General features: G+C 42.6%; 3 protein-coding genes and 2 non-coding genes across 16 annotated transcripts in view; 4 read left to right on the top strand and 1 right to left on the bottom strand.

Moving 5' to 3' along the window:
• Nucleotides 1–5: 5 nt before the first annotated feature.
• Nucleotides 6–10,407, top strand: TSR1 (TSR1 ribosome maturation factor). 2 transcript variants are annotated; one of them, XM_019980894.2, is made up of 15 exons: nt 6–153; nt 341–444; nt 770–989; nt 1,108–1,242; nt 1,622–2,046; nt 2,783–2,942; nt 3,323–3,480; nt 3,737–3,933; nt 4,675–4,837; nt 5,195–5,305; nt 6,478–6,610; nt 7,733–7,849; nt 8,230–8,370; nt 8,476–8,550; nt 8,678–10,407. In XM_019980894.2, the coding sequence occupies exons 1-15, from the start codon at nt 57–59 to the stop codon at nt 8,854–8,856; spliced, it is 2,415 nt and encodes an 804-aa protein (XP_019836453.1). In that variant the 5' UTR covers nt 6–56; the 3' UTR covers nt 8,857–10,407. The 2 variants fall into 2 exon arrangements, with proteins under 2 accessions (XP_019836453.1, XP_070630408.1); XM_070774307.1 differs by having other exon boundaries at nt 35–161; nt 770–820.
• SRR (serine racemase) lies at nt 3,947–27,509 on the bottom strand. Of its 7 annotated transcripts, none has more exons than XM_070774313.1 (8): nt 27,400–27,509; nt 13,864–14,035; nt 12,105–12,231; nt 11,798–11,901; nt 10,634–10,753; nt 10,438–10,512; nt 9,746–9,955; nt 3,947–9,418 (listed from the first exon to the last, which is right to left on the bottom strand). In XM_070774313.1, exons 1-8 carry the CDS (start codon nt 27,408–27,410, stop codon nt 9,218–9,220), a joined length of 1,020 nt encoding a protein of 339 aa, XP_070630414.1. In that variant the 5' UTR covers nt 27,411–27,509; the 3' UTR covers nt 3,947–9,217. The 7 variants fall into 7 exon arrangements, with proteins under 7 accessions (XP_070630414.1, XP_070630415.1, XP_019836459.1 ...); XM_070774314.1 differs by lacking the exon at nt 27,400–27,509 and adding an exon at nt 25,811–25,901; XM_019980900.2 differs by lacking the exon at nt 27,400–27,509 and adding an exon at nt 25,767–25,857.
• Nucleotides 5,446–5,539, top strand: LOC139177869 (small nucleolar RNA SNORD91 family). Its single transcript, XR_011562334.1, has one exon. It is a non-coding gene; the product is annotated as a small nucleolar RNA SNORD91 family (small nucleolar RNA).
• On the top strand, nt 6,742–6,836 carry LOC139177868 (small nucleolar RNA SNORD91 family). Its single transcript, XR_011562333.1, has one exon. It is a non-coding gene; the product is annotated as a small nucleolar RNA SNORD91 family (small nucleolar RNA).
• Nucleotides 25,967–27,715, top strand: part of SMG6 (SMG6 nonsense mediated mRNA decay factor) — a 200,976-nt gene continuing 199,227 nt past the window's right edge. For 2 of the 5 annotated variants that reach the window (XM_070774296.1, XM_070774297.1), the window contains exon 1: nt 27,489–27,715. In XM_070774296.1, coding sequence (XP_070630397.1) covers nt 27,625–27,715 — 91 coding nt within the window. In that variant the 5' untranslated portion in view covers nt 27,489–27,624. Of the gene's footprint in view, nt 26,154–26,261; nt 26,412–27,488 lie in introns of those variants that run through there. The other 3 variants (XM_070774295.1, XM_019980893.2, XM_070774294.1) reach the window with 3 other exon arrangements.

The raw sequence follows: 27,715 nt of genomic DNA, 5'->3' as shown, positions 1-27,715 counted from the left end.
GGAAGCGATCTATTCAGCCCGGAAGTAGTGGTGACTTGGTACACGTGAACGGCAGCATGGCGGTCCATCGCTCTGGCCCGCTTAAGCAGCAGAATAAAGCGCATAAAGGCGGGCGGCATCGGGGTCGAGGGTCCGCGCAGCGAGACGGCAAGGGTAAGAAGGTAGGGTTGGAGGAAGAAGAGCTGTTTAATCGATATTAACTGCTTTTCTTCGTGCCCAGAATGAGCTCCTACTTCCAGCCTGGACCCCGCGCAAAGGGTCTAAGGAGGGCAGACAGGGGTCCCCTTTCTTAACCTGCTAGTGCTTTGCGCAAGATCAGAAAGGTCTGATATCCTTCCAGGCCGTCTAGCACCGAAAACCCTAAGCAAGAAGGTGAGAAAAGATCTCAGCAGGGTGGACCAGAGGCATCGCGCCAGCCAGCTCCGAAAGCAGAAGAAGGAGGCGGTGAGAGGACTCGGGTTAGGGGATTGGTGTGGCTTCACAACCTTTCTAGGCGGGTAATGCCTCGAACTAGAAAATGTGACCCTGGGAAGGGCTCAGAGATGGAGGATAACTCTAGAGCACGTGTCAGGTGTGCAGGCCCAGACTCAAGCTATAGCTTTCTTTGCCTTGTGCCTACTTTCTGCCCACCTCCTTGGCATACGTGACACCTTTTAACAAGAGAGATGCTGGTTTGGAGGCTGAGGATGGGCCTCTGTACTGTTGGAAATGCAGTACTGGAATAAAGTATTGAAACATTGAGGTGTTCTCTGATGCTTTCTTTCCTCAGGTTTTGGCAGAAAAGAGACAGCTTGGCAGCAAGGATGGCCCTCCTCATCAGGTACTGGTGGTGCCCCTGCACAACAGGATTTCCCTGCCAGAGGCCTTTCAGCTGCTTCAGGATAGGGACACTGGAACTGTACACTTGAATGAATGGGGAAGCACCCATAGCTTTATGCTATTATGCCCCCGCTTGAAACATCGGTGGTTTTTCACATCAGCAAGGCCAGGTTAGAGTATGCAACAATATTTCCTATCATTATGTTTTGAGCATTAATGGTAATACTTTGTAAGTAAAATGTCCTGATGTCAACCACCTTTTCCTACTGACTTTGTCTTCTATTCCAGGGGATCTGCACACTGTGTTAGACATGGCTAAAGTGGCTGATACCATCCTGTTCCTCCTTGATCCACTAGAAGGCTGGGATAGCACCGGGGATTACTGCCTTTCTTGCCTGTTTGCTCAGGGCCTTCCCACCTATAGTAAGTGAGTTGGAAGTATTGCATGCCAAGAAAGGAAGTGAATTAGCATTTATTGTTCACCTCTAATTTGCCAGATACTATGTCTAACACTTGATATTTTTGGGGGGGTTGTACGAGTATGTGTGGCCTTAACTTGGTCCATTATTTACAAGTCATATATCAAGGTGCCTTTTTATTTCTGGACTGCCAGTTGCCCAGAGAAAGGAGAAGATTATGAAGTTTGGTTTTATTGTGAAATTTCTTTAGGGTAACTTGATTGTTGGGTTGCCCAGTGATCTCTGGGCTCACAACTAAACTATTAGCTTGTTTGTGAACTGCAGAGGGGGATTTTCATATAGTGAAGCAACAAGTCATGAAACCTTTTCTCTTTTGCTTACAGCATTAGCTGTCCAAGGGATTTCTAGCCTCCCGCCGAAGAAACAAATAGATGCCAGAAAAAAGCTAAGTAAAGCAGTGGAGAAGCGCTTTCCTGAGGACAAACTCCTCCTGTTAGATACTCAGCAGGAGGCAGGGATGCTGCTCAGGCAGTTGGCTAACCAAAAACAGCGGCATCTTGCCTTTCGAGATCGGCGTGCCTATCTGTTTGCTCATGCTGCTGAGTTTGTGCCTAGTGAAGAGAGTGACTTGGTGGGCACCTTGAAGATCTCAGGCTATGTTCGTGGTCAGGCTCTGAATGTAAATAGCGTGCTGCATATCATTGGACATGGTGATTTCCAGATGAAGCAGGTAGATGCCCCTGTGGACCCTTTCCCTTTAAATCCGAGAGTGATCAAATCCTCAAAGGACTCAGGCACGGCAATGGAGGTAAGATTGGTGTTCTTAAAAACTATGTCTTGTACATTGATGGATGAGAACTAATTAACGTCAGAGAACGTGTACGGCTACACTCTTGGACAAATATCCTAGTCCCTGGAGGTAATTGTGAAACAAGGCAATAGTCAACTACAAATAAGTTGATGTGTCAAATATTTATTCAGTGCTTTGTAGATGCTCTGCATAGCAATTGGCTCTGAGTCTATAGGTAGACACAGATGTAGTCTCTCTCCTTGGATAACTTAATTAGGTCAGAAAAATGGCAAACACCTGTGAAATAAAGATTGAGAAAGTATGGTTGAGCTACATACCTGCAGTGGAAGTGAGGAAAAGACTGGCAAGATTCACGGAAGAGATTGACTTTTGCCAGGTACTGAGAAGGATGAATGTGTTTTATGAGTTGAAAAGAGATGGAAGAATATCTCAGCAAATAGAGACAACATGAGCCTTGGCAAAGTGATAGATCAAAGGGTTTTTTTGAACTCTGAGGATAACAGTGGCTGGGAGTAATAAACAGGTAGGCATGGGATCAGATTATGAAAGGCTTCAAGAGCTCAGCAGACTTATAGATTTAGAATGCTAGGAAATAGAACTATTTGAAAAATCCTGACAAGTTTTGGCTTTCTATTCTATTTGAGGACTGTGCTCTTCTAGATCTTCTAATTATGTTAGATTTAGTAGATTTTTGGCTAACACTTAATTGACTGTCGACTGTTCGGGTTTTCAGATTTGTGCTGCAGATGCTGTAGCTCGTATGGAGGAAGACCTGAAGGTTCTAATGAAGGCAGACCCTGATAGACAAGAATCTTTGCAAACAGAGGTTATCCCAGATCCAATGGAGGGGGAACAGACCTGGCCCACAGAGGAGGAGCTGAGCGAGGCACATGGTTGGTGTTGGCAAACTTGAAATTCATCTGGCCTAGAATTGTGGGTTTTGTCTAACTGCTCACAGTGAGGACCTTAAAAGGTAGATGAGGCAGTACTAGAAGTCTGTCTTCTCTTACCTCCAAAGGCTGTAGTTTGCACTGAGCAAACACTGGACACAGCTTTGTTCTATCTCTAAGAATTACTTACTGTTTTCTAATGAAAGGGTAAATAAACTTCCAATTCATTGTAAGACTTGCTTGACCGTGTCAGTATTGCTAGTTCTGAGGCAGCTGAAATAAACTTATAAGTGCCTGCCAGAGTTCCTGGTATTGGTAGCAATATATCCTGTGTCATAGAGGAGAGGAGGAGGTCTGTAACTTCATCATGTGGGCTTTTACAGACTTACTGAAGGAAAGTTCCAAGGTAGTGAAGAAGGTTCCCAAAGGAACATCCAGTTATCAAGCTGAATGGATTCTGGATGAGGATGGTGAAAGTGGTGGGGAAGGAGATGAGTACGATGATATAGAACACGAGGATTTTATGGAAGAGGAATCTCAGGTAAGGAAATGGGCCCTTGGGCACCCTCTGTGTATAGCCCCCAGTGCAAGGCAAGGTGCGTTCCTGACCCTAAGGGGTATGTGTGGTCTGTTTCTTAGGAATAGCTTTGTAGTTGCCGGACTGAGTCTCTGTTTTATAACTCATTCTCTATTAGAGTTAATATTGGTTTGGACTGTGTATCTAGTAAATTTCAGCATAGTGGCCTTTTGTGTAAAGATGTGGGTTTCTTCAGAAACTGTGATCCTTCATTCTATAGGATGAGGGTAGTGAAGAGGAAGAAGAGGAGGAATGTGAAACTATGACTATAGGAGAGTCTGTACGTGATGATCTGTATGATGAGAAAGTGGATGAAGAGGCTGAGGAAAAAATGCTGGAGAAATATAAACAACAAAGACTGGAAGAGATGTTCCCAGATGAAGTAGATACCCCCCGTGATGTGGCTGCTAGAATTCGGTGAGTCAACAAGTCCAAAACCAATCAACACATTTTTATTTAAAACCTGCATGGCTCAGAACTATGTCAGTGTGATATAAAAGAAGAAAAAACACATTGTTCTTCCTCCCAAAGCCTAACCTTACACAGGAAGGGAACAGACGTACAGGAAACAGTCATATATATTCACATTCTACACTGTGTAGTACATGCTAATAATGTTACAGAAATATAATTGTGGTTAATTAGCAAATGCTTCCTTTGGAGCTAAGACTCAATTAAACTATATAACATTTGAAGATTTGGGGAAGTTTGGGTAAAACAGCAAGAACAAAAGAGTTAGGGGTGAAGGTGATCTTGTCTGCTCTAAAGGTGAGTCTCAGTAAAACCAGAGTTTATGCTGGTTCTTAAAGGGGTAAGGCTTTTATCAAGGACCCTGCTAGTCAGGTTAAAGAGCCACTCCCGGATATGCAGCAGGGAGCCACTGTTAATACTTTTAAGAAGCTGGGGTTTGGTACTGAAATACTTGTTACTGGCTCTTTTGGGGGGTGGTCCTGATATAGGCCATTAGGTTATTTTGAAAGGTAGTTCCTTTAAGCTAAAGCCTTAGCCATTTATTTAATTTTTAAAAGTAAAAAATTTTTTTCCTCTTTTTTTTTTTCATTTTAAGCCTTAGGCATTTTAAGTGAGGTGAGTGAAACAGTTAAGTAGCACCATATAAATGTCACTGTGAATTTCTTTAAAATATCCTCTATATTCTAGATTTCAGAAATACAGAGGCCTTAAGAGCTTCCGGACATCTCCGTGGGATCCTAAGGAAAACCTCCCTCGAGATTATGCTCGGATCTTTCAGTTTCAGAACTTTATTAATACCCGGAGACGCATCTTTAAAGAGATTGAAGAAAAAGAAGTTGAAGGAGCTGAGGTATCTGCTTCCCTTTGTTCATCCCTATAATTAGCTTATTTGCCAAGGTCGTGTCTGTCCCCTCTCCCCATTCATTCTCTTGGCATGAGTACCTTAATGAGTTTTATGCTGCATACAGCTGACTTAGAGAAGCTGCTGAGTTACTGATCAGAGTGACACTGGGAACAAAGAGGTGTCAGAGATTTTAACTGGGAAAGCTTAATCTGGGTGGTTGAGGCATCTGTGCAAGGCAGTCTTGGAGGGTGAGCACTGGCTTTATCAATGTTTGGGAGACTGTTAACATAGTTGGAGAAATGCTTCATCATTATTGAGACCGTAAGAGTAACTGCATAATCGTATTCTGCTTTCTCCTGGCAGGTTGGCTGGTATGTCACACTTCATGTCTCTGAAGTCCCAGTCTCAGTGGTTGAGCACTTCAAGCGAGGCACACCCTTGATTGCATTTTCGTTACTACCTCATGAACAGAAAGTGAGTTAGTGTCTTGTGGGAAATGGGAATTATGGCACTTTCCAACCAGTTTTGTCTGACAGCCTAATGTTTTATGTGGCTTACGTTTTGCTTCTTGGGATGTGACTCTGCCTTTATGATGAGGAGTAAGGGGAGGATAACAGAGAAGTCAATGATGGTTTTACCTACATGTCTGAACCTGTCTGATGCACCTCAGTGATGTCATCTCTGTATGGTTCTGAGACTTCTCTGACCTAAGTATGTTTGTCAGATCAGACTTTAGTCAAGGATTGGCATCCATAAAAATAAAGAGGGCTTCTGCCAAGGTATGGGCTTCCCTTGTGGCTCAGCTGGTAAAGAATCCACCTGCAATATGGGAGACCTGGGTTCAATCCCTGGGTTGGGAAGATCCCCTGGAGAAGGGAAAGGCTTCTGGAATACTGGAATACTCCAGTATTCTGGCCTGGAGAATTCCTTGCACTGTATAGTCCATGGGGTTACAAGGAGTCAGACATGACTGAGTGACTTTCACTTTCATGCCAAGGTATAGATCTTTTTTCTCTTGGCCAGCATCATGTAGGTTGGGGTGTAAGAAAGCTCTGGCCTTTGGTCAGTGTGAGTAACAGTTGAAGCAAGAAGGGTCTTGATGAGTGTGGTTTGGCAGTGTGTGGTTAGTGAGTGACTTGTAGCCATTGATTTTGTGGTAGATGTTGAACCCTTGTATGTTACACATGGGAAGGTCAACTAGTATAGCAGGGACATGAAAGTTCTGAAAGCCAGCTTATTTTCAATTTGAATGCAAGTTATTAGTGAAGGTAAAAGATGGATTTGTGTTTCATCATTTATACTACACCATAAATTAGTATAGGGCTTCCCAGGTGGCTCAGCAGTGAAGAATCTGTCTGCAGTGCAGAGATGCGGGTTCAGTCCCTGGGTCCAGAAGATCCCCTGGAGAAGGAAATGGCAACCCACTCCAGGATTCTTGCCTGGAAAATCCCATGGACAGAGAAGCCTGGCAGACTACAGTCCATGGAGTCACAAAAAGAGTTGGACATGACTTAGTGACTAAACAACAACATAAATTAGTACTGTCAGCTCTTAGGGTGCACCCAGTCTGCTGGTTTGGTTTGCCTTCTTTTACTTTGGGTGTTCTACTCCTGATATGAAGTTCTGTTCCTTTACTTGGTCCCCAGATGTCAGTACTTAATATGGTGGTGAGCCGGCACCCTGGCAACACTGAACCCGTGAAAGCTAAAGAGGAGCTGATCTTCCACTGTGGATTCAGGCGCTTCCGAGCCTCACCTTTATTCTCTCAGCACACTGCAGGTAAGCAGCAGGGAAGTTTCTGGGTTTTTGTTCATTTTACTGTCTTTTAGGGGACTGTGATTTTGTGGCAGGGGGTGGGAGTGTGAGAGGGTGGGGATGGGGTGTGCAGAATACAGCATTTCAAACTTTGGTTTAGGAGCCAATGATGTTTCCATTCAAAATGTCTGAACCTGTCTGAAGCATCCCAGTGATGCAAACTCTGTGTGGTGCTGAGGCTCCTGTGCCATGAGTATTTGCTGCAGAGTCAGTGTTGAATAGGGATCGGCAGCTTTCAAGTAATGATGTGTCATGGAACCCTTGGCATCTGATGTCCCAGTGGGTGAAGTCTAAGGGGTGGCCCACAGTTGGATAAAGCAGAGGTGTATGGCTTCTGAGATCTTGAGGTTAGATGAGAGTTTGGACAGTGATGACCAGGGATACTCCTAAGACAAAAAATGATTGTCCTCTTACAGTCTTTAGAGTGGGAAGATATTTGCAGTATGTCGGGGCTTCTGAACGTTACCCACACTCTCAGCCCCCAGGGTTGGCCAGAGGAAGGTGAGAAAAGGCAGTATTAATGGATGCTCTGGATAATTTCTTTGCTCACCAACCATTCTGTCTAAATGAGGGATTGATATTGCCCTTTTATTTCCCTATAACTTTCAGTATTAATTTAAAAAAATGTATTGTCTATATCTGCTTTTGTGCTTTAGTGAGAATTGAGTAATTAGAAAAGAGACTCAATGGCCACAAAGCCTAAAATACTTACTCTGATTATAGAAAATGTTTGCCAATCCTTGCTCAAGATTAAGAGCTGTTGAATTAGTGGAGTGTTTTTCTGTAAAACACCGATTCTTAAATGAGGTAGGGTGATATGTATCAGGATCACCTGGAGAACTTTTTCAAACCCCAAAATACAGTTCAAGCTTCAAGACTCTGCCTCTTACTTCGAAAAATCACTCTGCTAGGACAGAGTTGTATTTTTCAGTTGTACAGAGGCCAGAAAATGCTTGGAGAACTAGTAGGATAAAGAAACATTAGTTGCTTTAGTTTACGAGTTCCAGTGCTACAGCTTTTGCACAGGCCTCTGGATTACCTATTGTTTCTCAAAATACGTTCTGGTTTTTATTCTTTTAATGGCAGCGGATAAACATAAATTTCAGAGGTTCCTGACTGCAGACACAGCCCTGGTGGTGACAGTATATGCCCCGATCACTTTTCCTCCTGCATCTGTGCTGCTTTTCAAACAGAACAGCAATGGTAAGTTGCGTTCACAGAGGTGAATAGGCCTGCAGGTCCTTAATAAGATTAACTGGTCTCTGTATTTAAATTTGGGAGTCAAATGGTAACAAAAAAGTTAATGATGTTTTTTAAATTGTCCCAATTTCAGGATGACAAGTGGGGTTTTATCTTGCTTGCAAACCTTAGCTAATTGGTAGAGGCTGCTCAGGTGCTCTGTTTAGGCTAGATTCTGAGGACAGGCCCAGCAGGAATATCAGTGATCTTGGCCATGAACCCAGGAGGGCCACATAGTACATCCCCACTGGGTTTCCCAAGATCTCTCATAGGTCTTTAAATAGACTGGACAGTAAGTGAAGGCTTTGACCAAAAGCCTCCTGCTGCTCTGCTTTTCCCCCCAGGAATGCACAGCCTCATTGCCACAGGCCATCTCTTGTCAGTGGATCCAGACAGGATGGTCATCAAGAGAGTTGTTCTGAGTGGTCATCCTTTCAAAATTTTTACTAAGACGGCAGTGGTGCGTTACATGTTTTTCAACAGAGGTAGGTGTGACAGAGGGGATCCAGTTGCCTTTGTGGGATGAAGGTTGGGTTTATACATTATGGATAGGTGTTTCATCTGGTCTTCTCTGTGTTTCTTTATCTTAGAGGATGTACTGTGGTTTAAACCTGTGGAACTGAGAACAAAATGGGGCCGCAGGGGCCACATCAAGGAGCCTTTGGGTAAGAGAATGTGCGATGTGGGAGCTTGTGTAGACTTCCCCAGCGCTGTTAAACGACCACTGGGTTAAGAGACCACTGCTTTAAAGTTTTCTATTAATATGACCAACTCATTCTGTTTTCATTCTAGGTACTCATGGTCACATGAAGTGCAGTTTTGATGGGAAGCTAAAATCTCAGGACACAGTACTGATGAATCTTTATAAGAGAGTTTTCCCCAAGTGGACTTACGATCCATATGTACCAGAACCAGTCCCCTGGGTGAAAAGTGCGATTTCTTCAACACTGCCTGAAGTGGACATGGAGTAGTGGATTCAGTGGGATTCTGTCTCACCGCTACTAGTGAGCACTCTAGGGTGGGAGCCTGTAGCTGTGACTGCCCAGTTTGTCTTTCTACGTGAGCCTACTTAAGGGCTCCTGCTCCTTTGTGCAGAAGACTTTTCTTGGCTTTGAGGAGGCGTCTCAGTTAAGTATGGATGTTTTTCTAGTTCAACTTAGTCCAAAAACATTAAATCTTACTGAAATACACATTCTCCAGTAGGGTTTTGAAGGCTGTTTTAGAGGGGAAGATAGGAACTTGACAATGACCAGGAGACAAAATTTCCAAGTGTCTAGATAGACACTTGAGTCCCTTTTCTTCCTTTTGCACATATTAAACAGAAACAGATTGCTAAGGAGCTGCCTTTTCATCCTGCTTCTTCACCCAAGTTAGGGAGGTTAAGTCTACATTTCCACCACTGAGCACAATACAGATGTTCTTTACTTCTGCAGGAACTGTTTGAAAATGCTGAGACAGCACAACGGCCACTCCAACACCAGCTGTAGGTTCAATAAGCAATTTCATCCTCTCCCACACCAGCTGGGTTGCATACTGTCGGTACAGAAGTAAGAATTAGTGACATGGGAAAAGGGGGAAAGAGCCTAGTTGGTTGGCCTTTATGATTAAAGGCCAAATGGGGGTGTATGCCCAGTCTGAGTATTCCTATTTGTGATACATTTGTGTTTGTCAGTGAAGGGCAGGGCTTTTTTCATTCTGACTTGCTTTACTGTCTCGACACTCATCTAGAGCACCCTCTTACATGTTATGAAATCACCTAGTCAAGTCCCCTTGTGGGTTAGTTGCCGTTTACAACAGGAGGGTTTTTGCCTAAGAAGTTGCTCCACTCTTTTGTTGTTTTCTTTCCTCTTGGAGCCTCACCTTAATTTCATCCTCTGTGACAGTGAAGACATCATCCACGAGGTCTCTTATAATAGGCCAGGTGTTTAAGCCAATGCTGGATTTGATACCATCTGCTATGGTTTCCGGAGGATAGGGGTTGGGGGTCAGTTCCCCTTTCAGTTTGGACTGGTAGCAGTCATCTGCATTCAAGGGTTCAGCAGCATATACCTTCACACTGGGTCTCAGAGCCTAGGAAGAGGAATATTAGATACCTTACAACTAGCCACAGCCATTTTGCCCGCATGCTTGCAGTAAAACAGATGGTACAGTTAACACATTTCTGCCCAAGAGCCTTTCTTTTAATCTATGTAATGGAAATAAGGCCTTTAAGCATTTAAATTGTTTTCCACTCTGGCCTTCAGTTGCTTAGATCACAGCTGGTTCTGTTGGTGACTTGGGAAAGGAGTAGCTCCTGACCTGCACAGTAAGTTGGTGAGATGGAATTCAAAGGACTGCGAGGGTGCCGCTCATTGTAACGGCTCTTGTGCTGTAAAGTTTTCATTTAGAAGAGGGCAGTGATGCAGAGCAGAGCCTTCCATCCCAAGTGCCAGGGGGATGATAAGAAGGAACGGCAGTTTGGGGGGAATGCTGAGCAAGTATTCACAATGTACTGTAATACAAAATAAACTTCTGTGCCTGAAGTGGGGAGTCCTCCAGAAGCTGTTTCTCACCTTCACTGTAACGGCTATTCCAGCAAGCATTCCTCCTCCTCCTACAGGTACCACCAGTGCGTCTACCAAGGGAACCTTCAGTGAAAGTGTAAAGTATTAAAATAGGTGTGTTAATAACCAGTTTTATATGTACATATGAAAGAATTGGTTCTGTGGCCAAACATCAGCATCACTGGCAGCTAAACTAAGCTGTTACCTGGTTTAGCACTTCCATGGCAATTGTCCCTTGCCCAGCTATCACTGCAGGCTCCTGGTTGGGATGTACCATAATGCCTTCTGTTTCTTCCGCAATTCTCTTTGTAATATTTTCTCTGGACTGAAAGAGGACATTACCTTAGCTTACTTTATCTGTATTTAATAGAGTCCCCAACAAGTTAGATTCAGTCATTTAACACTTCATTGGCTGCTTTTCTCAGACTTGGATCTGGCACTGAGGATATGACTGAACAAAATAGCCCCTGCACTCAGTGGAGTTACATTCTAATAGGGTGGGATGTAAGTAAATACAGGTATGTCTACATGCTTTGGAGGAAAATGAACAAGTCCTGTGTGTCTCCACAGAATATTCCAGGGAGAGAGGAACAGCAAGTACAAAGACCACAGAACAGGAGTGCTTGGCTTTGAGAAGCTGCTAAGTTAGTGTGGTTGGTGTGGAGTGTTTAGGGGACAGTAAGTGGAAGATGAGATCAGCAAAGAAGTAATGGGCCAGTTTGTCTGGGCCACAGGTGATTGCAAGAACTTTTGTTTCTGGGACTTCCCCTGGTGGTCCAGTGGCTGAGACTCCATGCTCCCAGTGCAGGGGACCAGGTTTCCATCCCTGGTCAGGGGACTAGATCCCACATGTTGCAACTAAAAGTTTGCATACCACAACTAAAGATCCCACATGCCATAATGAAGACCAAACATCCTGAATGCCACAACTGAGACCCATCTCTGCCAAATATTGAAAAAATACAGTATGATTTCTTAAGGTTGTTTAAAACAACAACAACAACAACACTTTTGTGTCCACTGTGTGTGAGGTGGAAAATCATTGGAGAATTTTGGGCTGACAAGTTGCCATTTACTGATACGGGGGAGACGGGAGGTGGAACAGTGTTAAAATGTGTTTAGTTTTAGGCAGTTTGAGATACCTATTAAGACACCCAGTTGGGAATATACAAGTCTGGGCTAAGAGTAAAGGTCAGGACTGGAGTTAGAAGTTTTAAACTAGGAGACCATAACTAGATCATCTGAGTGAGGGGCGTGCCAACATTTAAAAAGGAAACAACAAAGGAGACTGGAAGCTGCGCCCAGTGAGGCAGAGAGGTTTCATATGACTATGAACGCTGTTAAGGTGGTGCCGAACATTCTTCCTTACCTCTTCGCTCTGTTCACTGTATACTATAGAGGCTCCATAGGCTTGTATTGCCAGTTTTTTACAGTTGGGAGCTGTTTCCGGCACTATGACATAAGCAGGAATCCCTGGGAGGGAGAAACAACGTTTAGTTAGTACAAATTTACTACTTGTTAGTACAAGTTTAGGATAGAAATCTCTGTTCAGTTCGCTTGTAATCGGGCTGGGAAATTTATTTCCATGGCTATCACCAATCTCACTGAAAGTTAAGGATACTTTTCCACTCCTCTCTGATGACCCTACTCAGGACCCTGAGAAATTAGTCAAGTACCTTCCAATCTGGCAGCAAAGGAGAGAGCCTGGCCATGGTTTCCGCTGCTGTGAGCAACAACAGCTCTGGGCTTCTCTTCTGGATGGGCAGAAATCAGGCCTCTGATTGCATTAAGGGCACCACGAATCTAGAAAAGAGGGATGGTGAATTAATCCATTTGTTCTAAATGTTTCTTTAAAAAAAAACAAAAACCCACCAGCTTTAGATTTTTCTCTCCCAACACTGCACACCCAGTAAATTGTATTGGTTGTACCTCCTAAATATCTCATGTTCATCTTGGCCACTACCTCGGTGAGGCTTAATTTCTCAACTGGGAGTTTCTGATCTCAGCTGGTCCTGCCTCAAGGATCATTCTCATCTAATAGTTCCGCTAGATTATGAAAATTACCTTTTAAAAACATGTTACCTTTTTCATTGATTGCCTATCTGTAAGAAAAGTACAAATTCTTTAAAAGCTGCAGCCTTTCTAACATACCTAATACATTACTTTCTAACATGTCAGTGTCATAGCCATCTTAAGTTGCTGCTAGTTTCCTGCCAGGTTAGCTCACACCTCTATTTCTTGACATGCCAATGCCTCTACCTGTAGTTTTTTCTCTCCCTGATCTGGCTAGAAGTATCATCCTATAAAACTTGGATCAAACATCACCTGGTTCAACCTTCTTGCTCTCGCAGGCAAAATTAGGTACTCCATTGGCTTCCATGTTCCTTGTTTGTATCTTTATATCTTTTTATTTGGACTGTGCTGCATGGCTTGCAGGATCTTAGTTCCTCAACCAGGGATCCACCCTGGGCCTTTGGCAGGGAAAGCACAGGGTCCTAACCACTGGATGGCTAGGGAGTTCTCTCTATCTCTGTAAGACACTTGTCATCAACCTACTTTTGTCTTCCCCTGAAAGTATGGCTATAGGGCAAGCCCTCCAGTACATACACCTGGTATAGTTAGTGAAAATATGTGCTTGATGTGTGACAAGTGAAGAACAAACCATGACAGAAGCAAAGGGCATAAGGAAATAAAGAAGTTTTTGTATTGTTTAAAAGTTCTCAGTTAATGGGTGCCAAAAAAAGGTAAATACATGATATCCTAAAGCTACCACTTAACAGGTACTAATACTTCTCAGCACAGTCCAAAATGTAGTTTTCAGATTTTTACTTGAATGAATCTTGAAGTTCATTCTAATGAATGAAGTTCAACTAATGGTCAGAAAATTCTGATAATGAAGAAACACAGAAACCTATTTTTATGCAAAGGAGAGGCCCTGACATATATTACAGAAAAAGGTTTTGTTATATGAGGGCTGAGCTAGGTGTAGACCTTTTTTATTCATAATGTATAAACACATAGCAAGTGAATGCGTAAACTTGGCTACATCCAGCGTGATCACACGTGTTGCAAAGTCATGTCACAAGGCACTGGACACGACTGAACAACACAGGTGTCCAAGCTGACAATTGTGCTCTCTGTTCTGTCATTAGAAGTTCCCCTTTTCATCCCCAAACATGTCCTAATATGGATAGTAAGCTGTGTGTGATCACCTTAATTATAAGGGATTTTGAGATAGTGTAAAAGTGGCTCTCTGGAACACCATGATGCTAAGTAACTAGGACTTAAGCAAAGGAAAAAATTGACAACCCTTTCTTTAGCTATAAGAAGACATTAATTCTACCTACCTCACTGGGTGGTCAGGAGGATCATATACATTTATATGTGAAAGTGGTTTGAAAAGAAACATGATACACTATCAAAAAGGATTGTTACCTTAAAAGATCCAGTTTTCTGGAAGAGTTCACATTTGAAGAAAAGATTACGTCCTGTTATTTGATTCAAAATGGAACTTGTTAGTACTGGTGTGAGGTGAATAAAATCTCGAATGTTGATATGAGCTTTTTCAACATCAGCAAAGGAGATGCAGTACTGATCACACATGGTTCTGTAACCCAAGAATAAGAAGGGGGTCAAAGCAAGCCTAGACGTATGTTTAATGAAAAGGTTTTGAAAATGCACAACAGACCCATGGAATGTACATCCCCAAGAGTGAACCATAATGTAAACTATGGACTTTGGTGGTAATGGTCTATCAATGCAGGTTCAACTGTAACAAATACACCACTCTGGTGGGGGATGTCAATAACGAGGGAGGCTATACATGTGTGTCGGAGAAGGCAGTGGTACCCCACTCCAGTACTCTTGCCTGGAAAATCCCATGGATGGAGGAGCCTGGTAGGCTGCAGTCCATGGGGTCACTAAGAGTCAGACATGACTGAGCAACTTCACTTTCACTTTTCACTTTCATGCACTGGAGAAGGAAATGGCAACCCACTCCAGTGTTCTTGCCTGGAGAATCCCAGGGACGGGGGAGCCTGGTGGGTTGCCGTCTATGGGGTCGCACAGAGTCGGACACGACTGAAGTGACTTAGCAGTATACATGTGTGTGGGCAAGGGGCATATGGCAAATTTCTGTACCTTCTTAGCAGTTTTGCTGTGAATCTTAAACTCAGAAAACTAACACTCAAAAACAGAAACAACAAAGAAAGAAAATGCATAACACTGGAAAATAGACTCGGCCTGTGGTGTTAATGTGGGAACCATCTTCATTACTGGGGTTCCAGAATTTCTGCGTAAGGGAACATCTCTCAAAGCTGACTTTTTTGGTGTATAAGTTTCTTCTGTTGAAACTTTATAGGAAATAAAAGTTGATTCCTGGTGATTCTGGAAGGCTTAAAGCTCAGCCCTCACCTATACCATCCATCTGTTGCTACTGCCACTGGTCTCTACTTTTTCATCATTGTTGTGAAGCTTAAATAAACTGGTTTCAAAATCTGCTATAGATTTTTATTTTAAAAAATATTTCACAATTTACCAAGGGGAAAAATCGCCTACAATCCTACCATCTTAATTCACTTTCTACGTTTCCTCCTGTTTTTTCAATACGCATGTAACAGTTAAAATCAAACCAAAGACAGTATTTCATCTACCCTTTTTCCATTTGGCTCAGTTTCTTCAAAGTTTTCCTAATTATAATTTCCAGTAACTGCATTAAGCTTCCACTTTTCACTATTTTTATTGTGATTCTCTTTTATTTCCTTAACAAAGGGAATGCATATTCAATAGAAAGACAATTTAATTTGGTTCCTCTCCAAAGACAATTGCTACTGAAGTTCTGGTATCTCTGTCCAGGCCCATATATATATATATATATATATACAGACAAAAGTTTTTTGACAGGTTTGGTAACTTGCTTTTTTCAGACAGTAGTAGGAATATAAACCTTAGCTTATCAATCAATATTTTATATGACTTTTTAAAAAAGATTTAAAATTTTTTATTTTTTGGCTGTGCTGTGTCTTTGTTGCTGCACAGACTTCTCTAATTGCAGGGAGCAGAGGCTACTCTCTCGGAGAAGGCAATGGCACCCCACTCCAGTACTCTTGCCTGGAAAATCCCATGAACGGAGGAGCCTGGTGGGCTGCAGTCCATGGGGTCGCTAAGAGTCGGACCTGACTGAGACTTCACTTTCACTTTTCACTTTCAAGCATTGGAGAAGGAAATGGCAACCCACTCCAGTGTTCTTGCCTGGAGAATCCCAGGTACGGGGGAGCCTGGTGGGCTGCTGTCTATGGGGTCGCACAGAGTCAGACAGGACTGAAGCGACGCAGCAGCAGCAGCAGCAGCAGAGGCTACTCTCTAGTTGAGGTACACGGGCTTCTCATTGCCGTGGCTTCTCTTGTTTTGGAGCACAGGCTCTAGGGCACACAAGTTTCAGTAGTTGTGGCACACAGGCATTGTTGCTCCACGGCATGTGGGATCTTCCCCCACTGGGGATCAAACTCACGTCTCCTGCATTGGCAGATGGATTCTTTACCACTGAGACACCAGCCCTTATGTGACTTTTTAAATCACTAGTACTTATTTTTACAAAAATACCATAGTTTTACATAACTCTGTTGAACATTTAAATTTTCCTTTTTTTTGCTATAATAATGATGTAATGAACAGACTTGTTGCAATATATTTATTTCTATACATGGTTTGGGTAGATTCCACCAGTGGCATTTTGCATTAAAAGGCATACATACTTAAGGCATTTGACACCCACTGCCAAACTGATCAGAAGAGTTAAAGATTGTCAATTTATACCCCATCATCACTTTCTGAGGAATGACTATTTTCCTTTACCCTTATCATTTTTATCTGTCAATTTACTGAAATATGTCTAGTAGTTTAGATTTAATTACTAGTGACTGAACATTTTTTCTGTATATTGGCCACTTATTTTGTAAATCTTTAACACACTATACTGAATCATTTTCCTGTGAAATATAATACATTTATAAAAATTCAAAATTCTATTGATGCTTGGGGCTTTTCTGGATTTTGTTCCATTGATTAGACTGCCAATTCCTTTAATAGTATTACTATGTTCTTCCCCTTCTAAAATTTCTAAAATTTATTGGCTTTTCTCATATATCAGTTCTTCTAAAAGAACTTTAGAAATCCTTTACCAAGGTTGCCAGAAATTCCACAGTACAATGTACAAATGAATTGGGGTCATAACTAACATTTGAAAATGTTGACCCTCCGCATCCATTAACAATGGATGTCTTTTAATTTAGTAAAGTCCTTTTGTTTTAGATTTCTTAGTAAAGTTATCATACTTTATTTGTTCCTTGTATAGACCTGATTAAATTTATGCCTAAATGCAACATACTTATGTTGCTTTTGAGAGAAGGCATTTTTTAGATTTTTAAACTGCTTACTGATGATGTATATGAAAACAATTTTTATCATGTAATTCAATACTTTATCAGATTATCTTATTGTATCTAATAGTTCTACAGTTTAAACAATCATGCCATCTGCAAATAATTTGCCTTTACCTTATAAACATAACCCTGGTACCTTTTCAGTGACTTCATAGTTACTGGTTTATATGGATTTGCCATTGCCTCTTGAATTAATTTCAGTAATTTTTTTTTGGTAAAATCACTTAATTTAAAATTTATTAGTATAAAGTTGTACATATTAATATTTCTAAGATTTTCATATCGGTAATATTCAACAAATATTGAGCACCTTCTATATGTCAGATATTGTTTGATCTGGGGATACAGTATTAGAAAAGTAGACTTATTCCTCTTCTCATAAAGATTACAATGTATTGGTCAGGTGTCTTAATAAATAATCCAATTAAATATGTATCTGTCAACACTGAGATGTTAACTTAGGGAGGAGTATTAGGATAGGATAGTATATTGAAAGGCTTTATTTTAGATCAGTGAAGGCCTGTACTGTGAAGTACAGTACAGAAGTGAATTTTAGAAGTGTATGTAGAAGTGTATGTAGAATTTTAGTGTATGTAGAAGTGAATTTTAATTTTTCTGTGAATAATTAGCTTTTTTTTGAGAAGTAAAATTAAATTATGACCTATAAGATGAATAGGCATAGTAGTGGGGAAAGTGTTTCAGGTAGAGGGAATAATAATAATATGTGAAAGCTTTAAGGAGAGAAAGAGCTTGGCATTTTCCAAGAACTAAAGGATCAATGTATTTGAAAATGTGATCAATGGGAAATGTGATAAAGAGATAAGAAAAGTGAAGTTGGCAGAGTCTAGATCATAAGGGACCATGACTCACAGAACCTTTTTTAAGAGTAATAAAGTGCCATTGGACTTATGATTAGCAGGGAGGAAAAGGAGGGAGGAGAGAGAAATTGGGAGGTTGGGATGGACATATACACACTACTATATATAAACTAGGTAACTAATAAGGATTTACTTTATATAGGACAGAGAACTCGATTCAATACTCTATAATGACCTATATGGGGAAAGAATGTAAGAGTGGGCATATTTTATGTATAACGGATTCACTTTGCTGTACCACAGAAACACAACATTGTAAATCCACTATTCTCTGACAAAAAAAAAGTCATTGGAGAATCTGGAGCAGGTGACATGTAAGAATTCATATTTACAAAAAGTCACTTGCTACATTACAGTGTGATGAATGAAAAGGAGGAGATAAAGAGTTGGAATCAGGGAATACAGTTATGAAATATTACAGTTGTCCATATGAAAGACAACAGGGGCTTTGATGGTGAAAGTAGAGGCAGAGAAAAAAAATCTTCAAGATGCATTTTGGAAAAAACAACTGAAAAATGGGTGAAGGACTTGAATAGACATTTCTCCAAAAAAGATATACAAATGGCCAACAAACACATGAAAAGATGCTCAACATCTTTAATCATTAGAGAAAGGCAAGCCAAAACCACAATGAGATACTACCTTATGCCTATGAGGATAGCTACTATTAAAAAATAAAAAAACAAATGGGAAAATAACAGGTGTTGGCAGGATCTAGAAAAACTGGAGTCCTTGTGCACTGTTGGTAGAAATGTAAAATGGTACAGCTGCTGTGGAAAACATTGTGGTAGTTCCTCCCATAATTAGACAGAACTACCATATGACTCAGCAATTCTATTTCTGGGTATATACCCAAAAGAATTCAATGAGGGTCTCAAAGACGTATCTGTACATCTATGTTTATAGCAGTATTATTTGCAATGGTCAAAAGGTGGAAGCATCCCAAGTATTCATCAACAGATGAATGGATAAACAAAATGTGGTATATACACACAATGAAATATTATTCAGCATTAAAAAAGGAGATTCTGACTTGTGCTATAATATGGATGATACTTGGGGATATGCTAACTGAAATATCAATCAGAAAAATCCCATATGGTTACATGTATGTGAGGTACCTACAGTAGTCAGATTCACAGACAGAAAACAGAATGGTGGTTGTAAGAGGCTGTGGGGAGGACAGGGGGATGGGAAGCTGTTCAATGGGTACAGTTTCAGTTTTGCAAGATGAAAAGAGTTCTGGAGATTGGTTGTACAACAATGTGAATGTACTTAACACTACTGAACTGTACACTTAAAGATGGTCATGATGGTATATTTCATGTTACATGTATTTTACAATTAAAAACACACACACACATTTTGGAGATTATAATTAGTTAGACTTCTTGGTTACAAGTGACAGAACCCCAATTTGAACCTGGCATAGGCACAAGATGGAGGCGATGAGAATTTATTGGCTCATGGAATCCAGAAAAGTTGAACCATGGAAAGGGCAGGAATATGGAGCATTAGGAACAAGTGGAACCAGGGACTTGGAGGTTTTCCAGGACTTTCTGTTTCTCACCTCTGCTGCTTTCTGCCTGTCGGCTTCATTCTTTTCACTGCAGACCAGCTGGTTCCACATGGCAGGACACATGGCTGCTGACAGCTCCTGTGTTTTGCATTTTATGGCTTCCACACTGGAGGGGGTTTTCTTTTTTTCTTAGTTTTGGTTTAAAAAGTTCTGGGTAGGGACTCTGGTTGGCCCATCTTGGCCCAGGACCAGTGGCCAAGAGTATGAGGTCATTTAAGACAACACCATGCAATAGTTAGAAGTATTTACAGAAACATGAAAAAGAAACAATGATTTCTAGAACACAGTATCAAATATGTATGTTTAAAATACATAGATACACAAAACTATTACATATTATTCAAAGATACATGTATTTTCAAAGGACATATATCAAACACATTAGAGTGGTTTCTGAAGAGGGAAGGAACACGAATGGGAACTGGAATGTAGGAAAAAAAGAAAAAAGAGAAAGGCCTTGTTGATGATGTGAACCAAACAGTATGACTGCCTGAAATCTGTACACCTGAGGGAAAAATAGGAGCAAAGTTCAGTTCAGTTCAGCTCAGTCGCTTGTCGTGTCCGACTCTGCGACCCCATGAATCGCAGCACGCCAGGCCTCCCTGTCCATCACCAACTCCCGGAGTTCACTCAGACTCATGTCCATCGAGTCAGTGATGCCATCCAGCCACCTCATCCTCTGTCGTCCCCTTCTCCTCCTGCCCCCAATCCCTCTCAGGATCAGAGTCTTTTCTAATGAGTCAACTCTTCACATGAGGTGGCCAAAGTACTGGAGTTTCAGCTTCAGCATCATTCCTTCCAAAGAAATCCCAGGGCTGATCTCCTTGCAGTCCAAGGGACTCTCAAGAGTCTTCTCCAACACCACAGTTCAAAAGCATCAATTCTTTGGCGCTCAGCTTTCTTTACAGTCCAACTCTCACATCCATACATGACCACTGGAAAAACCATAGCCTCGACTAAACGGACCTTTGTTGGCAAAGTAATGTCTCTGCTTTTCAATATGCTATCTAGGTTGGTCATAACTTTTCTTCCAAGGAGTAAGTGTCTTTTAATTTCATGGCTGCAGTCACCATCTGCAGTGATTTTGGAGCCCCCAAAAATAAAGTCTGACACTGTTTCCACTGTTTCCCCATCTATTTCCCATGAAGTGATGGGACCAGATGCCATGATCTTCGTTTTCTGAATGTTGAGCTTTAAGCCAACATTCACTCTCCACTTTCACTTTCATCAAGAGGCTTTTTAGTTCCTCTTCACTTTCTGCCATAAGGGTGGTGTCATCTGCATATCTGAGGTTATTGATATTTCTCCCAGCAATCTTGATTCCAGGTTGTGCTTCTTCCAGCCCAGCATTTCTCATGATGTACTCTGCATATAAGTTAAATAAGCAGAGTGACAATATACAGCCTTGACGTACTCCTTTTCCTATTTGGAACCAGTCTGTTGTTTCATGTCCAGTTCTAACTGTTGCTTCCTGACCTGCATATAGGTTTCTCAAGAGGCAGGTCAGGTGGTCTGGTATTCCCATCTCTTTCAGAGATGCTGCGCGGGCGCCTGAGGGCCTAGAGGAGCTATTCCACGCACGTTCAAGGTCGGGAGGGGCGGCGGTGAGGAGATACCCCTCATCCAAGGTAAGGAGCAGCGGCTGCGCTTTGCTGGAGCAGCCATGAACAGATACCTCACGTCCAAGGTAAGACAAACCCAAGTAAGATGGTAGGTGTTCCAAGAGGGCATCAGAGGGCAGACATACTGAAACCATAATCACAGAAAACTAGTCAATCTAATCACACTAGGACCACAGGCTTGTCTAACTCAATGAAACTAAGCCATGCCCTGTGGGGCCACCCAAGACGGGCGGGCATGGTGGAGAGGTCTGACACAATGTGGTCCACTGGAGAAGGAAATGGCAAACCACTTCAGTATGCTTGCCTTGAGAACCCCATGAACAGTATGAAAAGGAAAAATGACAGGATACTGAAAGAGGAACTCCCCAGGTCAGTAGGTGCCCAATATGCTACTGGATATCAGTGGAGAAATAACTCCAGAAAGAATGAAGGGATGAAGCCAAAGCAAAAACAATACCCAGTTGTGGATGTGACTAGTGATAGAAGAAAGGTCCGATGCTGTAAAGAGCAATATTGCATAGGAACCTGGAATGTCAGGTCCATGAATCAAGGCAAATTGGAAGTGGTCAAACAGGAGATGGCAAGAGTGAACGTCGACATTCTAGGAATCAGCGAACTACAATGGACTGGAATGGGTGAATTTAACTCAGATGACCATTATATCTACTACTGCGGGCAAGAATCCCTCAGAAGAAATGGAGTAGCCATCATGGTCAACAAAAGAGTCTGAAATGCAGTACTTGGATGCAATCTCAAAAATGACAGAATGATCTCTGTTCATTTCCAAGGCAAACCATTCAATATCACAGTAATCCAAGTCTATGCCCCAACCAGTAACGCTGAAGAAGCTGAAGTTGAACGGTTCTATGAAGACCTACAAGACCTTTTAGAACTAACACCCAAAAAAGATGCCCTTTTCATTATAGGGGACTGGAATGCAAAAGTAGAAAGTCAAGAAACACCTGGAATAACAGGCAAATTTGGCCTTGGAATACGGAATGAAGTAGGGCAAAGACTAATAGAGTTTTGCCAAGAAAATGCACTGGTCATAGCAAACACCCTCTTCCAACAACACAAGAGAAGACTCTACACATGGACATCACCAGATGGTCAACACTGAAATCAGATTGATTATATTCTTTGCAGCCAAAGATGGAGAAACTCTATACAGTCAACAAAAACAAGACCAGGAGCTGACTGTGGCTCAGATCATGAACTCCTTATTGCCAAATTCAGACTTAAATTGAAGAAAGTAGGGAAAACCACTAGACCATTCAGGTATGACCTAAATCAAATCCCTTATGATTATACAGTGGAAGTGAGAAATAGACTTAAAGGACTAGATCTGATAGATAGAGTGCCTGATGAACTATGGACGGAGGTTCGTGACATTGTACAGGAGACAGGGATCAAGACCATCCCCATGGAAAAGAAATGCAAAAAAGCAAAATGGCTGTCTGGGGAGGCCTTACAAATAGCTGTGAAAAGAAGAGAAGCGAAAAGCAAAGGAGAAAAGGAAAGATATAAGCATCTGAATGCAGACTTCCGAAGAATAGCAAGAAGAGATAAGAAAGCCTCTTCAGATATCAATGCAAAGAAACAGAGAAAAACAAAAGAATGGGAAAGACTAGAGATCTCTTCAAGAAAATTAGAGATACCAAGGGAACATTTCATGCAAAGATGGGCTCGATAAAGGACAGAAATAGTATGGACCTAACAGAAGCAGAAAATATTAAGAAGAGGTGGCAAGAATACACAGAAGAACTATACAAAAAAGATCTTCACGACCAAGATAATCACGATGGTGTGATCACTCACCTAGAGACAGACATCCTGGAATGTTAAGTGGGCCTTAGAAAGCATCACTACGAACAAAGCTAGTGGAGGTGATGGAATTCCAGTTGAGATATTTCAAATCCTGAAAGATGATGCTGTGAAAGTGCTGCACTCAATATGCCAGCAAATTTGGAAAACTCAGCAGTGGCCACAGGACTGCAAAAGGTCAGTTTTAATTCCAATCCCAAAGAAAGGCAATGCCAAAGAATGCTTAAACTACCACACAATTGCACTCATCTCACACGCTAGTAAAGTAATGCTCAAAATTCTCCAAGCCAGGCTTAAGCAATACGTCAACCATGAACTTCCAGGTGTTCAAGCTGGTTTTAGAAAAGGCAGAGGAACCATAGATCAAATTGCCAACATCCGCCGCTGGATCATCGAAAAAGCAAGAGAGTTCCAGAAAAACATCTATTTCTGCTTTATTGACTATGCCAAAGCCTTTGACTTTGTGGATCACAATAAACTGTAGGAGCAAAGGGAAGGAATAAAAGAGAAAAGAAAGGAAAAAACAAAATAGAAAAAGGAAAAGACAAAGTACTATCATTGAGAGTAAGGGGCAGTTTTTAAGAGAAAAAAAGGGAAAATATTGAAGTTATGAACTCCATACATGTCCACTATAGAGATAGAAAAGACGTATCTTGATATTGGATTGAACGGGGTTACTGAGGGAGAGGGAGGTATCAAGGATAACTTCTGGGTTTCGACTTAGATGGTGGTAGAATTTACTGAGATATTGGAAAAGACTCTGATGCTGGGAGGGATTGGGGGCAGGAGGAGAAGGGGACGACAGAGGATGAGATGGCTGGATGGCATCACTGACTTGATGGACGCTGAGTCTGAGTGAACTCCGGGAGTTGGTGATGGACATGGAGGCCTGGCGTGCTGCGATTCATGGGGTTGCAGAGTCGGACACGACTAAGCGACTGAACTGAAGGCTGGTAAAGGAACATTTTAGGAGGAAAATCAGAAATCTGATGAGCTAAGTTTGCACTTCCTATGAAGCATTTGATAGGATGTCTTTTGGATTTTTAAAAATTTTTGCCAGAAATGTGTCTATTATATAATGTCTACTTTATTTCTGAAGAATGAGTGCTTTGATTTACCAAGTGTTATTCTTTTTCCTTAATTTATGATTTTATCTTTATTTCTTCCATTTTTATTTTCTAACTTTATTGAGTATGTAGCTTATTACTTATTTATTAATTTATTTGGCCACACATGGCTTGTGAGATCTTAGTTCCCTGACAAGGGATTGAACATGGGCTCTTGGCAGTGAGAGCAAGGAATCCTAAACACTGGACTGCCAGGGAATTCCCAAGATAACCATCTTAAAAAGTCAGGTATGTATCCTTCCACATCCTTTTTGATATATATAGAAACTTATATTTGCAATAAATAGTTTTGCTGCTCTGTATCTTGCTCTGCAATTGGTTTAAAAAAAATACATCTTAAATATATTAGCACATATTTTAATTCTTTAAACTCAGCTTTCATTGTGATACAGGTCTAAATATGGTTGTCTTTTCATTTATTTTTACCTGGTATTTCATTAACCCTTTAAATCTGAGAGTTGAAATTAACTTTTAAATTCAAAATTTCCACCAAATTAGTAAATTTTCTTCTGAATATTACCTTCTGAACTCATATTTGATTCTTAGTTTTCTGGATCCATTCTCCATGTCTCCTTCATCTCTCAATGTGTGTGTGTTCGGTCAGACTCTTTATGTCCCCTGGGGTGTAACTCACCAGGCTCCCTGTCCATGGAATTTTCCAGGCAAGAATATTGGAGTGGGTTGCCATTTTCTACTCCAGGGGATATTCGCGACCAGGGATTGAACCTGAATCTCCTGTGCCTCCTGCACTGGCAGGCAGATTCTTTACCACTCAGCCACCTTTCTATTACATTTCCCCTCTGACTTCTAGTAAATTTTTTTGAGCTGGTTTTAACTTTTGGCATATCTCATCTGCAGTTCACTGAAACAGTTGCATTAATTTGGCGATCATGTTTATCCTAGGGAAGCTCTGTTCACACTTTTCATCTTTAAAAAAAAAAAACTGTTCCAACATTCTGTCCAATTTCACTGTGATATCGACTTAGTTTTAAACATTTTTTCCTATTCCTTTCATGTTTTTAAAGCCTGCCATGCCATTTGCTCTGTCCACGCCAATCATTCCTCTTCTTTTGTTGTCTACTGACTTTTTCCATCTGTTTAGCCTTCTGGAGGGGAAGGGCCTGCCACCTAATAGTAACTGCGTAAGTTGTCAGTCTGTTCACATCTTTTATACCCATTCAGTTTAAGGACTAATTAGTAACTATTCTTTGATGGTATAGAGGTCCGGTAGGCTGTGTGCCACTGGGAAGGAGCAAGAGGTGGAGGAAAGCAGCCTGCTCAGGAACAAACAGTAAAGTACCAGTTACATTTTAAAGATGAAAAAAGAACAAAAACAAAAAGAAATCAACCTGAGATCCAGCAAAGTCAAGTGATTCTTCCAAAACTTCAGTGATACAGCAAATTCCCAAATCGCCTCATCACACCTCCTGACTTATTTCCACACAACCCTTCCCTCAGCAAGAGCCATCTATACTGTATTTAAAAAAAAAAAAAAAAAAAAAGGAAGTTTGGGATATAAATTGCCATAAAGGAAAAGACTTTTGAGTCTCTGGTCATTATCCATTGTGTCATCCTGGGCAATTTGCTATGGTCCTGACATTCAGTTCCATCACCTTTAAAAAAAGCGAGGGGGTGGGGGCACAATAGTAACTACCCTCCAAGATCGTGAAGGTCCCAAAGTAAAAGCCCGATGCACCAGTTCGGGCCTGTGGCGAAGAGACCCTGGCCTAAGACGAATGGAGAAGGCCCGGGCAGACTCCGAGCCCCATGCCGGCACCGGTGTCCTCGACGGCCACCACGACAGCAAAAGCAGTCACCGCCGCGAACGCTCGCCTCGCTCGGCCTGACCCGGCCGGGCCTGACCTCACCTCACAACCCGGGCGCCGCGCCTCCACCTCCAGCCTCAGCTCACCTTCCTGACCACACCTCTGCGCACGCGCAGCGCCCGTCGGCCCCGCCCGGCTGTTCCCGCTGGAGCGATCGAGCGTGCGTTCGGCGCCGTTCCTCCCTGTGCGGCCACCGTCGTTTGGGGAGGAGAGCGGGAGGGGGCGGGGAAAAGGGTGGGAGGTGGGTGAGCGCGCGCGCGCGCCGCCCGGCCGTCGTGGTTTCCTGGCTGCGCGCGCGCGGCGCTGGCGGAGTAGCTGCAGCTGTAGCAGCAGCCGAGAAGATGGCGGAGGGGTTGGAGCGTGTCCGGATCTCCGCGTCGGAGCTGCGAGGGATCCTGGCCACTCTGGGTCCACAGGCCGGGAGCAGAGGTGAGTCGCGCCGCCCAGCTGCTGGGCCGGGCCTGCCCGCCCCGCCTCCCTCCCCTCCTCTGCCTCCTCCCCGCTCGGTCCGCGGCGCTCCCGAGCCCCCGCCCCTTCCCCCAACAGTGGGGGCGGGGGCCGAGGGCGGGGCGGGCCCTCCCCTCCCACCAGCCTGAGAGCCCGTGTGGGGTCGGGCTCCGCCGCCTCCGGCCCCTCCGGGAGAGCCCAGACCGGGTTCCTGTTTCTGCCCCGTTTCTCACGGCGAAGGTGACTTGTTCCCCATTGCCCCGGCCCTCTCACACCAGCCCGTGGGTTCCCAGCTGTTGGGGGAAGCGACAAGGAGTTGGGCGCCGGGGTCTGGGGGAGGAGGCCCCCCGGAGTGTATGGTTCCCCGAGGAGTCAGCCGCAGGCCTGCCTCGTCTTATTTCCCCTTGGAGAGAAGGGGCTGGAGACTTGAAGAAGAAAAGGTTCAACAGCTTGGGATTTCCTTGCTGAACTTTTTCCCGCAAGGCAGGCTTCTGAAGGCTGCGCCACCGGAGGGATCCAGGACCTCAGAGAGCTGATTGTAGTCTGGTTCGGCTTTGTCATGTGTGGGAGCAGTTTTTTTTTTTTTTTTAAATCAGAGAGAATGTCTAACTTGCAAGTGAAAGCCTCCAGCCACACCGGGAAAACACCGGGGAAGATTTTAGTGTCTCACCTCTCCTTGGTTAGTCAGGGGAGTTCGTTTAGGAATGGTAGTTCTGTTTCTGCAGGCTTATGGCCGAAGTTTGTCAAATTGATTTTCTTTGGCCATCTGAATTAATTATTCGGGTTGTTTTCTCTCTCCTCTCTGGAAAGTGGTAGTGGTTCTTCTCTGCCCCCCACCCCCTCCCCACAGCTTACAAAGGCTGCTGAGGGTGAGTTATTCTGGAGTTAAACTGCTTTACCTTTATTCAGAGTGAATGAAGCAGTCTTTTAAACTTTGGAAAATACTGAAGCGGTATCTTAAACTTCAGGGTTTTGGTTTTTGTTTTTGTTTTTTTTTTCAATTTTGTTACACCCATGGGTGTAAATATTGGAGCATGTGACCCTTGTTATGAGCTTGTTTGCACTGGTGTTAACAGAACAATACTAGAATTTTCTATAGCATTCCATTTTGAGTACTCTGTAATCTCACCAAGTCCAGTTTCTTCCCTCACTGAACAGTTTAGTGGCTATTTACACTTGACTCTCCCCTTAACAGTTAAAGGTAACTGATCAGAAAATTGATACTTGCTTATCTGTCATTCTGCAAGTTCCTGGAGCCTGGAGAGTGGTTTCTGAAGTCCAGTTTTCTTCTTGAGTGCCCCAGTCCTTGGTGTTTTGAGAGCATGTCACAATACTTCCATCATCCTCCAGGGAAAGCTCCCTAATGGAACTTTTTCCTTCTCATATTCCATCATCATAGTAGCAGTTAGTCTCAGTATTCTAATGATGATAGTCTGAGTAGTGTTTCCTTGAAATGACTCTACTGGCTGCTGTTAGAGAGTTAGTGAGCATGAGTGGAGATGAAGAATGTGAAAGGAACTGCTTCCTGTTTGCTTCAACCAGAG

Source organism: Bos indicus, chromosome 19, assembly GCF_029378745.1.
Source record: "Bos indicus isolate NIAB-ARS_2022 breed Sahiwal x Tharparkar chromosome 19, NIAB-ARS_B.indTharparkar_mat_pri_1.0, whole genome shotgun sequence".
NCBI classification, from domain to species: Eukaryota; Metazoa; Chordata; class Mammalia; order Artiodactyla; family Bovidae; genus Bos; species Bos indicus.
The sequence above is the reverse complement of the archived record's forward strand: the minus strand, read 5'-3'. Positions and strand labels throughout refer to the sequence as shown.

What these genes read in the sequence shown, in the direction of transcription:
- TSR1 (XM_019980894.2), top strand. Translation starts at nt 57, where the DNA reads ATGGCGGTCCATCGCTCTGGCCCGCTTAAGCAGCAGAATAAAGCGCAT. An exon ending in GATGTGGCTGCTAGAATTCG is followed by an intron (nt 3,934 to 4,674) that starts GTGAGTCAACAA and finishes TCTATATTCTAG; the next exon opens with ATTTCAGAAATACAGAGGCC. An exon ending in AAGAAGTTGAAGGAGCTGAG is followed by an intron (nt 4,838 to 5,194) that starts GTATCTGCTTCC and finishes TTCTCCTGGCAG; the next exon opens with GTTGGCTGGTATGTCACACT.
- SRR (XM_019980898.2), bottom strand. Translation starts at nt 14,148, where the DNA reads ATGGTTCACTCTTGGGGATGTACATTCCATGGGTCTGTTGTGCATTTT. An exon ending in CCATGGAAGTGCTAAACCAG is followed by an intron (nt 10,513 to 10,633) that starts GTAACAGCTTAG and finishes CTTTCACTGAAG; the next exon opens with GTTCCCTTGGTAGACGCACT. An exon ending in TCACAGAGGATGAAATTAAG is followed by an intron (nt 9,419 to 9,745) that starts GTGAGGCTCCAA and finishes CTGTACCGACAG; the next exon opens with TATGCAACCCAGCTGGTGTG.